This window comes from Sorghum bicolor, chromosome 1 (genome assembly GCF_000003195.3).
Source record: "Sorghum bicolor cultivar BTx623 chromosome 1, Sorghum_bicolor_NCBIv3, whole genome shotgun sequence".
Lineage (NCBI taxonomy): Eukaryota > Viridiplantae > Streptophyta > Magnoliopsida > Poales > Poaceae > Sorghum > Sorghum bicolor.
In genome coordinates, this window is record NC_012870.2 from 69284810 (window position 1) to 69299482 (window position 14673).

The 14673-nt window shown below is 44.0% G+C and overlaps 2 protein-coding genes and 1 non-coding gene across 5 annotated transcripts; 2 read left to right on the forward strand and 1 right to left on the reverse strand.

The window, feature by feature from the left end:
* LOC8081443 (LOB domain-containing protein 1) lies at nt 5371–6588 on the forward strand. Its single transcript, XM_002465379.2, has 2 exons — nt 5371–5852; nt 5996–6588. Exons 1-2 carry the CDS (start codon nt 5535–5537, stop codon nt 6383–6385), a joined length of 708 nt encoding a protein of 235 aa, XP_002465424.1. The 5' UTR covers nt 5371–5534; the 3' UTR covers nt 6386–6588.
* Nucleotides 11010–14609, forward strand: LOC8084040 (cytoplasmic phosphatidylinositol transfer protein 1). 3 transcript variants are annotated; one of them, XM_021451378.1, is made up of 10 exons: nt 11010–11369; nt 11467–11497; nt 11609–11757; nt 12113–12204; nt 12342–12349; nt 12438–12509; nt 12605–12772; nt 12917–13012; nt 13212–13334; nt 13418–14063. In XM_021451378.1, the coding sequence occupies exons 1-10, from the start codon at nt 11350–11352 to the stop codon at nt 13544–13546; spliced, it is 888 nt and encodes a 295-aa protein (XP_021307053.1). In that variant the 5' UTR covers nt 11010–11349; the 3' UTR covers nt 13547–14063. The 3 variants fall into 3 exon arrangements, with proteins under 3 accessions (XP_021307053.1, XP_021307054.1, XP_002465425.1); XM_021451379.1 differs by lacking the exon at nt 13418–14063 and adding an exon at nt 14475–14609 and having other exon boundaries at nt 11013–11369; XM_002465380.2 differs by having other exon boundaries at nt 11027–11369; nt 13440–14063.
* On the reverse strand, nt 11891–11962 carry TRNAH-GUG. The gene has a single exon. It is a non-coding gene; the product is annotated as a tRNA-His (tRNA).

Below are 14673 nucleotides of genomic sequence, written 5' to 3' on the forward strand. Positions count from 1 at the left end.
TGACTGTAAATCGCGAGACGAATATTTTGATCCTAGTTAGTGTATAATCGGACAATATTTACCATAAACAAACAAAAATACTATAGTAGCGAAATTTAAAAAAAATTCACATCTAAACAAGCCCCGATGCTCGATGTTTTCAGAGATTAATTATTATTGTCCACGGCAGAATGATAGTGCGAGTTGGTTACCCATGAACAGATCGCGATGCTGTTGCCTGTTGGATATGCAAATATTAGTAAAAAAAATGGAATGACGTGGTGTCCACGTGGAGTCGTGGACTGAAGATCAGTTTTGACCAAACCAACAATGGCAGCTGTAGATTATGCCTTATTTGTCAGAATTTCCACATTACAGACAAGTGAGAGCGCCCTAAAAAGATCGTGAACATATCATTAGAGTTGAAACGCTTTGGAACGTTTGCTCGTTTTTCTTCCTTTTGTTATTGCTATCATTAGTAGTTTTGAGCTGACATGTAAAGACCATGTGCCCATCTGATAGGTCGTATCACTTGACGCGCGTTAGACAATGGAAACCTAAGGCGACCACAAGTCCATATACAACAAAGGAGCTGTTTTGAATAATCGGTACGGTTTCCATTATTTTTATCATGATCAGTGCTAAGCTCCTCAGTTTTTTTTTTTAAAAAAAAGAATCAACGTCATATTACCGAACAGTAGCATATTTGCTTGGCTACTTTTTTAGATAATAGAAACCGAGCTTCGAACCTTTTCTCCAAGAGGCAACGTCCAAAACTATAATAAAGATTGCCAAATAAAGTTGCTGTTGCCACCAGACACATGGTGAAGCATGAAACTAAAGAAAAACGGCCCATTATTGACCAATTCCATGAGAAGTGAAAATATACATTCTATTATATATGCCATTCCATTAATTTGTTACCTTCTGAGGCTCTTCTAAGAGAGACTAATGGAACTGTATCATGTAAACCTTGTTCGCTTGAACCTATCAACCAGAATCAGCCGTATTTTTTCAGCCATAATGTTTTTCTCTTACAACAAATTAACATTAACATCAGTATCAGCATCAGCCACAGTTGTTCCCTATGAACTAAATGAAGAGTACATTTGTTTCAATGGTTTACACACATCCTAGTTCTTAAGATATTTATTTTTTGTCGACTCATTGCATTTGCACAACTTAAACACGCGTTGCTTATCCTCAAACTTCACCAATAGGGTAAAAAATAGTGATAAGTAAACAAGGGTTTGAGATATTGTTCCATCATCTAATGTCACATTCTTCAAGGTCACATTTCTTATAGCGCTAGCATTTACAATACCTGGACCATTTTACCCATGCCTTCAGGCTTGATTCTCATAATATTTCACTATAGACAAGGCTAAAAGAATCCTTACATGACCCAAAATAAAGTTAGACTTGACTTCTAGAATTCTTCAGTGGTCTTCTCGTAGTCTGCAACACTTTGCAATGCTCTTACAAAAATAAATTATTATTTATTTTATTTTGTGTTACCTAGGTCACATTCCTAAACAAAAATTTTAGGGTGTCAGACTATAAAGGGTGCATTGGAGAACCAACACGACCTACCTTGCTTCCACTCATGAGCCGAATGCACTAAGATCACTTTCAATCTAAGTGGATGATGAATCAATGAAGGAGATCAACATCTATTTATAGAGCTCCAAGCCTCTCATACTGGTTGGCCTTTTCATTGGGCTGATCGCGCCCACACCATACGACTACCACTGACCGGCCTAGCGTTCGGTGCACAGATGGTTGTCGCATGTCACTAGCCGTTTAAAAGTAGCCGTTGGCACCTAACAGCTCATTTCACGCGCTTGTTACCTCAGTGGCCGTTGCTGACCGGACTCGGCGCTAACAGCGTCCTGTCCTACTCATAGAGCTCCCTGAGCTGGCGACTCATCTAGACATCCGAAGAATTATTTCCTCAAACAGAGAGCAACCAAAAGGACACCAGACGCGTCCAGTCACTAGTGTCCAATGCGACTGCCTCTGCTTGCCATATGATGAATAGTGATGCAGGCACATCCAGTGTAGGAAGCAGTGTCGACCTGCATCTAGGGTTAGGTACCGGACACGTCCGACGCCCACGACATCAGCGTCTGAACCCGTTCTCTTCCTTTTCTCATCATTTGTGCAAACGTAACTCCACCAAGTTTCCAATACTTGTATACATAAGTTAGCATTTCACAAACATGCTTTCCAAGGGATGTTAGCACACACTAGATCCTAATGCAAATGCATGGAGTCAAAACACCTAGTGGTACTAGATAACCATATTCACTTTGAGATCGCCCATCTTGGTTATCTATCAAACCCAATCACACTCTATATATTGTCTTGATTGGCAAAACAAAATCTCTATCAATACCTTTGTCTTGATCTCTATGGAATTTTAATTTTTTCTTTCTTCTTTTTCAAGTTGGAGCACTTAATCTATCTTTTGGTCACCTCCATCACCATAGAATCTTGCTCCACCACTTGGACTTTGAACCATCCTATCTTATCCATGCATACACTTAGACAAAGGATTAGTCCAATAAATTTTATCAATTATTCAAAATCAAACTAGGATTTTTATTCTCGAGTATTTGTCGCAGATCTAAAATATAACAAAATTAGAAACATAGACAAACTAAATACAGAAGAATTATTCATAACCAGGCTCCATTCGACCGAATCACAAGAAGGTAGCGAGCATGATTTATTTAAATCTTTTCCTTAAATTAACATAGATAACATTCTCCCGCTCAATAAAAAAACATGGATAACATTCAATTCCCAGCAGCACAATATAAATAGCACCCGTTCAAGAGCGAGAAGTAGAGCCTAGATTATTTAGAAACATAGGAACATGTTTGTGTTTGAGGGGACTTCTCCTTTGGTTAACACAAATTTGTGCGAGCTGAGACTATCTCCAATGATGCAACCTATATCCAAAATATGTCCTGCATAGTACTTTTGCCTACTGAAAACAACTATCAACAGATGACACAATCACATAACCCATTTTATCTACCTACCGAAACAAAACCCAAAAAATTTCCACTGGCCGGCTCGTGAGCACGACGACGACGTGCTCCTTTGCTTCCGCCACCTCCGCCTCCACCCTCCCTCCCCCCTTCTCCTCCACCTCCGATTAGAGCGGCGTGGCCGCAGCTGCTTGGAGTCATGGTGGAGCCAGGAGGCGCGCAGGGGCGGCGCGGCCTGGAGGCGTGCGGCGGAGCTCGTCCTGGAGCGTGTTTTTTTCTTTTTTGACAAATGCATGGAGCTTGCTTTGATTTGGGTCTCGAACCTCTATTGGAGAAGGGCAAGTTTTGGGGTTTGATCCATTTACTGTACATGACCTAAATTGTGTATTGGGTCTCTAATTTGAGTTTCAATTGTTAGAGTCAGTCTAAAAGACGACCATAGCCTATGGTCTATGGCTGGTGCCAAGAAACTGCTTGCACTAGGTGTGACGTTTGCAATCTAGGACAGCTGACCTAAGTCAAGTTATTTTAGTTCGTTATGTACAAGAGTTTTGAGTTTGTATAATTGTCACTCATATTTGGTACGAGTGAGGATCCTGCTTGGGGACCAACCCATCTCTCTAGCTAGTACAGTACAGATACAGCTCTCCTGCATTTAAAAAAAAAAAGGAGCGAGAAGAAATGTTGACTCTGCCCAGTTCTTGCCTAACGCATGCCATGCCGCCCTATCTCGCTCGCCTTGCGCTCGCGCGACATGCATGGCGCGCGCTCCCCTCCGCTTATCCTTTTCCCAAACTCACAACGAGCGGACCGAACACAGAACACGCGCGCGTTGCTGCTAGCTGAATTGTTCAAAACGATTTGATATGGTGTTTTGGAAGAGACCGGAAAATGGATGCCGAGTAGTCGCTGTCTCGCGCCGAACGAGTGCGCCCCACGCTCTGACCGATGCGTCAGGTAATTTGCAATGTAGCGGGCGGCCAAGTCCGTGTCGGTCAACTGCATCTCCAGACGCTGTAGTGGGAAAAGTCCTGCTCTCGAAGCAGGACCTTTGACATGCATGGGATAAGAGTTCTGGATTCGCTTGCGACTATTATGCTCTTATGTCATATATCCATCGTCGACAAGAAGAATTGTGCTTGATTATTACAAAGAAGACGACGACGTCTCCAGCAAAACTGGAGGCTCGCATATATGCAACGATCGCCAAAATCATGCCAGGAACAAAGGATGAGCTACCTCGAATCATCTCTTGGTTCTGAGTTTCTGACTGAACGCTGTGTTGTGAACTTGTGATCATCATCTAACACTCCACTTGTGGTGATCAACTGATCACTGATCATCGTCAGCTAAACACATGCTTTATCTATGGGTAGCATATATTATCCTCTGCCTCGATTGGTAACATATTTGGGCTGCTATATTTAGACAAAGATAGTCCAGGATGACCAGTAGTAGTGCTTGTAACTGGGCTGAAAGCTTTTGAGATTCTTCCAGCCTGAAAACCACCAACATTGCAGTTGCATATACGCAAGGACGGTATGGATACACCAAGAGCACAGTCCTAGCACGCCTTTTGAGTTTGAGGTGTATTCTTCCATTATTATTGCCTAACGTGCAGGTCATGCTCCCTTTGATTTCCATGGCCACTCTGTCTGACTTGCATACTACCACCAGTCTCGTTGTTTATGGACGACGTCCCGACAGATGGCTGGAATATATATGCTCATGTTTTGCATGACTACTCAAGCTAATTAACGCGACGACGGCCATTAATTAGACCTGTGTAGATGATTGATACTTCTTTTTTTGGTTCCTACCGCCTACGTACGTACGTTTAGGGCCGCCAGCCCGCCACGCAATAACGACCAGCAACAATAAGGTCTTGGTTTCAAACCAGCATTTCTACGGAGTTGGCCTTCGGGTCACCTCGCCTCGAATTCGAAATACGGCATTGTGGAAGAATTACATACAAGAGACAAAAAAACATGCATTTCGAAATCAGCCGTGCGTATGTTTTGGTTTTGTAAACTAGCAGACATACATGTACGAAAAAAAATACATGCCGATCGGACTAGTTCCAGGCACTAGTCTAATATAGTAGAGTATTCACGAAGAAGAAGGCATGAGTGACATGCATGGTAGTAATTGACTATATATATATAGCAAATAATGCACGTCTAACCATCCCTTGGCTCCAAGCAGAGTTCAAAACCTGCCAAACTTGGCCAAGCACAAGCACAGCACGGACGTACTACTAGTAAACCGTAACTGAATTGATGTTGACCTGATCGTCAGCATTGTGTGCTGCGTCAATCGATCAGCTGCATTATATTCCACCAAGGAAAAGAGCCTCACTCGTGTAGAGTAGGAGAGATGGAGGGAAAAAAAATCTAGACACGTCTCGATCGATCTCCCTATATATACCACACCACCAAATTTTACTTCTGATTTACCAGCTAGCGGCAGATCATTATCACACCTCTGCTCTCGTACAGCTAGCTAGGTAGCAGGCACTGTGCTGCTCCGGCCTCTCGATCGAACGATCGATCGGTCATGGACTACGGCAACGCGAGCACGGGCAGTACGGCGGCGCCGGAGCAATATAACTACTGTCGCTCCGTGTCGCCGCCGTCGAGGGTGTCGTCGTGCTCGCCACCACCACCACCGCCGCCGCCTCCTCCCGCCGTCCTGCAGGTGGTGGGCAACGTGCCCCCGACCGTCGTCCTGAGCCCGTGCGCGGCGTGCAAGATCCTCCGCCGCCGCTGCGCCGACGGCTGCGTGCTGGCTCCCTACTTCCCGCCGACGGAGCCCGCCAAGTTCACCACGGCGCACCGCGTGTTCGGCGCCAGCAACATCATCAAGCTCCTCCAGGTACATACATACATACGGTGGTGTGGTGTGGCCGTGTATACGTGGGCATGCATGCACAGACATGAGACAGCATGCAGCAATAATGTGCTGACATGCACGCACGTTGATTAATAATAATCTACGGCTTCGCGCGTTGCATGCAGGATTTGCCGGAGAGCTCGCGGGCGGACGCGGTGAGCAGCATGGTGTACGAGGCGGAGGCGCGGCTGCGGGACCCGGTGTACGGGTGCGCGGGGGCGGTGTGCCGGCTGCAGAAGCAGGCCAACGAGCTCAAGGTGCAGCTGGCGCGCGCGCAGGCCGACCTGCTCAACGCGCAGGCGCAGCACGCCAACCTGCTGGCCCTCTTCTGCGTCGAGATGGCCAACCGCCGCGGCGGCAACCAGCAGCAGCACCCGTCGTCGCCACTGACGACGACGATGGACGGCGGTGGCGGATCAAGCGGATTATTCGGCGCCGCGTACCAGCAGACGTTTTACGACTCGGACCTGGACTCGGCGACGTGGCCCGATCACGAAGCCCAGCTCTGGACCTAGCTAGCAGATGCATGGATCATTGTGGTAGCTCTCGAGTACTACAAGTTCGTACTACTTGCATAACAAATACTAGTAGCCGCAGTACATGTACGTGCTGCAACCGTGTAGGAACGGCAAACGTTTCTAGCTCGTCGGATGCTGCAAGATAACGCTGTGTCGCCGGCCGTTATATTATGAACGAACAAGTATACACCCCGTCAATACGATTATTTGCTCTTGAATGCATCTTATATGATCTTACTTCGTATTAATTACGCAACGAACAGGTTATAGGCTGATATATATATGGAGTACCGGCTGATGACGACGAGATGGTCACGATGCTGAGGAAAAATACTTGTTACGATAGATCATACAAACAAGTACAGTGAGGACTGAGGAGTACTCCCGGCCCACGAGGGCATGGCGTTAGCATGAGTTGACTTTGCTATCTACTACTAGCATGTCTAAGCTAATTTGTGTGTGCTACTGCTATTGCTACACGAACTGATTTTAGGCAGTTGCCGGACGCGGCTCAAATGGATCCCGAACGAACGGCGGTGTTCATGTGCGGATATGCGAGCCAGCTCCGTTCACGACTTTTGACTACCGTCTACGTACTTGAGATGCGCTACCATAAGGTGTTTCACACACCTTCTTCTATATATAAAGCAGAGACTACTGGATCGATCGATACGATCTGAAGAAATGAACTAGCTAAAAACTGTCTACCATACAATACATGTATGGCACGTCAGACACCTGCTAGCCTCATTCGGCATACATCACGATTCACGATCGAGCTGCCCTGCGTGATAGATTTTCGTGGGCGCATGCATGCGTCATGCGTGTTGCGTTGCGTGGAACATTGCTGGCGCATCCCGGCCCTTCATTCTTCTGTGACAGGTGAGCAGAGACGTACTGCGGCGCACACGCACAACATCAGAGCTAGCTGCCTCGCTCGCCATCACAGACGACACCAAAAGAAGGCTGCCAAACTCTATCTCCAAGGCGTACTTTATTTGGACTGGCAGCAGGCCGGCCGGCAGGCCGTCTTATTAACGGTTTCCACAAGTCTCGCATGCCAACCATGCGAGCTGGCTGCACCTGCACTGCATATAGACGACGACGGTCGTCGTCCGACTACCTGACGCACGCGGTCATCGTCGTCGGCGAAGTACCTGTGCCAGCAAATCACTGAACAGCATTATTTTTTTTTCGAGAAGCTCTGAACACCACTTTTAGTCTGTAGTAGTTAAGTGCTAGCTGTCTTTGTTTAATCATGGCTTCCTAGAAGTTCCCTACTTGATCTGTATACTTTAGAGGTCTGCAGCCTAGCTAGGTAGAAGTTAGGGTGTTCAGCGTGTGCTACCACACCGTGGAATCACGCCGCATGCATCCAAACACGTCCATTGGATGTACATGCATAATGTCCAAGAGAAACAAAAATGTCAGGCGAGCTGCTCCCAATCTATTGGAAACTTTGGGTGGGACGACGTGATGGCATATGATGGTGGTAACTGAGCGATATTTGTTTGTGTTTTCGTTGCGCATCTTCTTCGGGAAGGAGGAAGTAGTCATTTGCGTGCTCATACCTTGTGCACTATCCGTTTCCACTGTATATGATTCATAAAAGTGGAAAATTCATACCCATATCTATCCATTTGGGTGTGTATTTGGTTTGAGGAATGAAGTGGTCTATCATTTACTCATTTCTCTTTTTTTGTTTGATTTGTGAAATAGAATAAGTTGATGCATCATTAACTCATTCCTCATAAGCTAATAATTAGTACTAGTATAGGGAATGGAGTCATTTCACTAAATTTAAGGAACGGACTCATGATGATGCATCATCTTATCTAGAATGGGGTGTCAACACCCCATGCAGAAGCAACAACCCCAAACGCCGCCTACACCTCGCTGCCACCGGAGCAGGTAGCCAAAAGGCCAGCTATGGACTACCACAATGGCTCCATGGTGGCAGTCACTTGAGATAATTTTCAGCAGGGAGAGTGAAACTAATTAGGTTAGAGCAAAGAGCATACTGCAGAAGTGCGTTCTAATTCTATAGAAATTAACTAGGAGTAGCCATGACCCATGTTAGCCTCAATGTTCTTCGCCCTTAAATTGCGGATCTAGATGGATTCCCTCACCAGCTTCAGCGACACCTTTACTTTACCAGACCATTGACCCTCAATTGTCACCTCCATAAGATAAAAAAACAGATTATTTGCTTTGGCAATCTAGACATCAGTGTCATAAATTTTTCCATTAATGTAGCGTCTAATTTTCGTAGTGCTGGCATTGGCAAGTTCTTGTAAATTTGAAACCTCTATCTACTTAATACAATAATACACATACTCATTTGTATTCAAGAAAAAACACATAAAAATATCAAAATTTAAGATAACTATGTAATTGGTTTATTCAGGGATAGATAGTATTAGTGAGAAGTCTATACCAAGTTCTGGTCGGCCGTGTGTTATTTATTCGTGGGCTCACAAAGCCCAATAGCGTATATGGGCCCGCTCACCGCTCCGGCCTCGGTCTCATTTTGACAACATCATCCTATATATACACACAACCGAGGCTGATATTCTCAATCCCTCCTGGCTCTATTGCTGCTTTGAATTCAGGCTTGAGTTAGAGAAGTGAGTGTTCGAAGCATATATATACTTGTAAGCCGAGCTTCCCCTTCATGATGAGAAGTCCGCCAAAGTTGTTCCATGGTACTCCCTCCATTCCAAATTATAAGTCATTATAAGAATCTTAGAGAGTCAAACCATCTCAAATTTGACTAAATTTATATGATAAGATGAAAATATTTGTGGTGTCAACTTAGTATCATTACATTGTTCATTAATTATATTTTTTATATTATATCTATTTGATGTTATAAATTTTTATAATTTTTCTCTATAATTTTGGTCAAAGTTGAGATGCTTTGACTCTCCAATATTCTTGGAATGACTTACAATTTGGGATGGAGGGAGTATCAAACTAACACTAGACAACACCCCTACCATAGTGGAGTACCTAACATGTACAATATTTGGAGAATGTTTGATACAAGAGCTAATTGTTAGTTAGCTAAAAATTAGCTAAAATTAGTCTAAATGTATTCAAACAGGAGGGCCAATTGTTTAGCTAAAGCCTATAACTAGTTGTTAGTTAACTAGCTAGCCAACCTTAGATAATCTGAACTAAATTTTAGCCCAACTAGTAACTAGTCCTTAGCTCATTCAAATAAGCCCTTACTCTTTAGAAATAGTCAAATTTTACAAAGTTTGACCAACATTAGTAAAATTATATGCGAATTTAGGACTTAAAACTTGCATTAATTGGTTTGTGTTCAAAGTGGCGCTTAGATATTAATTATTTTAGCAATTGACGATATATTTTAGGTAAGATAAATTATTGGTCAAGGACCCACCTCACATTTCTGTATGGATCGGATGAAATGTTAATTGTAAGTAGAAGTTTAAGTTGTACGTACTAAAGAATGAGATACCTTATCGAATGAGCTATTTTGTAACGATTACGTGATAGAGGAGAAGAACAAAGTACGCAAAATGGTACAAGAACCATCCACCGGTATATTATGGAATATCCACTAGAATCTTCTGTCCAAGGCACCTAATGAAGAAATGGTACTGTCCAGCACCTTATCGAAAAAAACATCTTGTCTGAACACCCCCTCTTGCGTGCTACCACATATTGCACAGCAGAAAATAATATGCAATAGCATGTCAATTCCAGAGAGCACTGCAAGCTTTGTGCAATTAAAGCTTTGTTCTTATTAAGTTCACCAAGCTAAGGACGAACCAGGACGGCCATTTAGACGGCATTATCAGTTATGCAAAGCTATTTTGTTTGTGTTTATATGCACCTAACATGTGAAAAAAAATGCTTAGTGTCGGTGTTAGCTGTTGCCGACCAAGTCCACCTATGATAGTTTGCAAGTAATCAAACCCATTCTTCCACTACCTTCTTGCACCAGCCACGATTGTTTGATCAGCAAGCTTCCGGGCATATATACGTACGATGCAGTTCACCTTCAGTAAATTAAACATCGATTTTTGCAGCTAAAGTAATCTGATGAACCTTGCTCCTACCTTGAAATTTCAGGCACAGGATCTTCATATGGAGCAATAGCAATCTCCTTTGAGAAACGGATGGTTCTCAACTGCTGATGAGTACATTCCTAAGGAGCACAAACTGAACTGAAACTTCTCCAAAGTCATCCAAAAAAGAAAAACGCTAGACTATTTAACACCATTAGTCCATGCTTAAAATCGCTTTGCTGCTATTTCACAAGCCATGTGTTGAAGCCTGTTTGGCGAATTGACGATCCCTTTTGCAACGAACTTGCGCTAATCAACAGCCAGGATTCATGACTAGTACGTGATAGAACGGTGTCTTTTCAAGGCATAAATTCCTCCTGGCCAAGTGTTTTCCCCCTGGCGAAAGGACGGAAAAGGGGTGGGCACAATTGTGTGGGCGGCCGGGTGGATGCCAGCATCTTCCCTTTTCCATCAGCTGCAAGATACGTACTCATAAAGGTAACCAGTGACGTTCGTAAACTACCCACCTCACAGTTCGTTTGATGTAGACCAGCCCCATTTTCAGGGTTCTTTGCACATCTGTCCTCCTACAACTTCAGTTTAGCACTTTATAGATAAAATCCGTTTTGCCAGTTCCAAAGTCTGAACTTTTGTGAGTAGCATTTCAGGTATTGTGCAATGCTGGGAGAACAGGATTCCACATCTATAGGAGGGCATTAGCGTAATAAGAAGTTTGAAGATTAAAAGTTGTTCCTCCGCTACGTCCATTGCCTTCTTCAAGCAACAAACAACATAAGAACTTCTTCAAAAAACAAACAACATAAGAACAGGAAAACAGGCAAGAGCCTTCCTCCCCCTCCTTCTCAGTAGCAACTCAGAAAACCATCAGAATTGCTGGTCTTGCTTGGTACTACGTTTGCCATGGTTCAGATCAAAGAGTTGTATCCTCCCCAAGTTCTTGTGTTAACAGTCTTTTTTACCCATGTTTATGTTTTCTGTATGAAATTGTTTATACCTTGACTTCAATCTTGCGCAAAGCCGGATCGTCATGCCCATGTCGATGGAAGAGGTATGATGATCCAAGAACCAAGAGCAAAATAGAAAGTTTTCAAATCATGCTTTCGCATTCCTGTATTTGAGTTGGCAAATGAACTGATAAAGCTGAATCCTCGTGTGACAGTATGAAATAGGCTTGAGCTACACCATCATGAAGATGGAGCAGCAAAACACAAATAGCAAGGAGGGTGTAGAAGTACTGCGGCAAGTCCCATTTGAGGATGAGAAGCTTGGCAAGGGGCAATTTACCTCAAAAGTTTATCATTTGCAGAGGTTCGTATGTAATTTCTTTTTAGATTTTTTTTTTAAAAGAGAAATGATGTGGCTGCTGGGCTTATCATTTACGGAGGTTTGTATGTATCTTATTTTTAGATTAAAAAATTAGGAAGAAAAGAGAAAAAAAACTTGTGGCTGCTGGGATTCGAGCCCAGGTCTCCACGGCCACAACGTGGAATTCTCACCACTAAACTACAGCCACTTTTATGATGAACTGCATACATACGTTAAATTTTCTATAACTATTTCAGAAGCATAATTTTTAATTAATGTTTTTCTGAGTACATCGATGCTTATTTTATAAACATTTGTGAGGAACCTTGACAACGAATAAAATCGAAACTGTGTGCAGCAAAATTCCATCATGGATGAAGGGCTTTGCACCTTCCAGCGCTCTCACAGTGCATGAGGACTCTTGGTGTGCATTTCCAAAGAGCAGAACAGGTTAGCAATTTTTCACTTTGGCCATTTTAGAACAGACACAGTAATGTAATACTCAGTGGGTGAGAATGTGCGCTCAACTTGTTACATTGTCTTTTCATGTATGGCGTGAACTCCATCTACTCTGACTCGCACACTAGTGATCAAGGTATTCAGAAGTGCTACTCAAAACCTCAGCTTACATTGATAACTGAACACTTCAGGCTAACTTGGCTTTCTTCGTCATTTGTCATCAGTGCCCACTTTTCAGCAAATGTTCACTCACCATTGACACTGTAACCAGACCTGACAACGGTTGCTCTGAAAATGTCAGTTCTCTTTAATAACCACACTTGAAAATCCCAGTCTCAGAAAATGAGAAGAATATCAGAGGTACTAATAAGAGTGTACTAATGTGCACCAGGTGCACAATTTGACCAGTGAGCAATTAGCCGCAAGAGAAGTTGAGATCATCGACATCGCATCTATATCACGAGACTACTGGAGTAAGGTGATCGGTGCTCCGAATGTCGACCTGACAACCTTCAAGTCACAACGAACAGAACGAGGCCCTCTTCTGAAGGGATGGATGGTATGGAGCAACACAGATTTCTTCTCAATTAGTATATGTGCCAATGCCCAATGGACAATGGTGCCGTTCAGAAGCCTGGTACTGCTGTTGTCAAGTGACATATCACGTTATCACATATGTAAGTACATGCTGTTCTCTCTGCAGGATTCGTGCGTTCCGGTGATGACCACATACAAGCTGCTGATCATGGATGCTCCTATATGGGGCCTCGGCGAACGGCTCGAAGATTGCATCATTGCGGTATGCCGATATATCACGTCTTGCTGCTAGATTGGCATTCTCTGAATGAATAAGAGCACCTCGTCAGTTCGTCAGTCAGCCTGCACCTGCCAGCCAAGCAGGGCGCCACGATGTTCAGAAGTTCAGAGTTTTTACCTCTCTTTGTCGAGAGGATCCAGAAGCTCGGCGCTAATGCAGTGTGTGCGTTTCGTTCACACAGGGGGAGAGGGCGCTGTTCTTGGCATGCCACCGGCTGTGCTTCGCGTGGATCGACGAGTGGTACGGCATGACCATGGAGCAGATCCGAGAGATGGAGCGGCAGACCGACATGCTGCTCAAGAAGGTCAGTATCTCTAAGCACGCTCTCCCGCGCCGTGCCTGGACATATTTGCTTCTCATTGAACCTGTGATGCCCTGATGAATTAGCTGAGGCGTTGCTTCATCGCAGACGCTGAAAAAGCCCGGGAAGGCCGGGAGCAAGCACGAGGGCAACAAGAAGACGCTCAAAGACGAGATAGTGGCCGTGGGGAGCTGCACGTAGTGCTAGACTGCTAGTTTTATGTGACGGACCATTGATTCCGTTGACAGCCTATCGCCGTTGGGGGCGGGGTATTGGCGGCAGAAGCCCGACGCGCTGTACATGGGATGTCAGTACTCAGTAGTATGTCATAGATTAGGCATGTGTAATGTGTCCACATCTGTCTGGTAGAACTGAAGAACATATGCATCGCTGTATGTATGCATACAATATATATACAGTACAATCAAGGCAGGCATTTGGGGTTTGTCTTTAAACCACCCAAAACTAGCAAGTTAGCTCGTGCAAATAGCGTAGGATCTCTTATAGCCAAGCTAAGGTTGATGTGGAGGAGAGAAAGAGGAGAGAGATGATAGTTTGGCTCTTATGTAAGCACCAAGCTGAGCACGGATGCATAGGTAGTAGTGGGACCAAATAGTAAGTGTTGTGAGAAGGAATAGGAAAGAAAATGTGTTTTAGAGACAAGTATCAGACAACTTATTGTATAAATTGGCTTTAATCACTTGATTTATAGCCAAACACTTGGCTCTATTATTGAGCTTGCTCTCATAGGGTCCTGAGCGAGCTATGGCTATGCATCTATCTAGGCATGGAAAATCCGATGTCTGATAGTGATTCTTGGGCCAGACAACTCTGACCAGTCCTTAACCAAACAAGCCCACATTGCATCATCGCCATGTGGTTATTGTCGTACTTGCCTTGTAGCTATTGTCGTAGCTCTCACCTCTTTTCTTTAGTTTTCCCTCTTTGTCTTGGATAACTCTTCTGTACTGTACGTATCTATACTTTTTTATAGATGTTTCTACGTGTGTTTTCAAAACTATCACAATGAAAAAAATTCTAGTTCCAAGGTTTATTGAATTGTACACCATTAATGAATTTATTTATATTTGAGTTTAGCAATTTGTGTGTATTGAATTTAGAAATTTAAGTTTGGAACTGCAGAGGCAGTTACGATCCTAACCAGGAAGCAGCCAGCCAAGCAGACGCTGACACCAAGATCAGGCAGATCGCGCCGAACGCCGAAGGTTCATCCACGGACTGGAGAAGACACTAGAAAGAGGCCACTGAAAGCAGAGTTTACCGGCGTGTGATGTGATGATCTGTGCAGTTGCGGGGCCTTGGGGGCACCCCAAGTCCCGCA

Coding starts and splice junctions, on each gene's coding strand:
- LOC8081443 (XM_002465379.2), top strand. CDS start 5,535: ATGGACTACGGCAACGCGAGCACGGGCAGTACGGCGGCGCCGGAGCAA. Junction 5,853..5,995: donor ACATCATCAAGCTCCTCCAG/GTACATACATAC, acceptor CGTTGCATGCAG/GATTTGCCGGAGAGCTCGCG.
- LOC8084040 (XM_021451378.1), top strand. CDS start 11,350: ATGGTTCAGATCAAAGAGTT. Junction 12,510..12,604: donor ACAACGGTTGCTCTGAAAAT/GTCAGTTCTCTT, acceptor AATGTGCACCAG/GTGCACAATTTGACCAGTGA. Junction 13,335..13,417: donor CCGACATGCTGCTCAAGAAG/GTCAGTATCTCT, acceptor CTGATGAATTAG/CTGAGGCGTTGCTTCATCGC.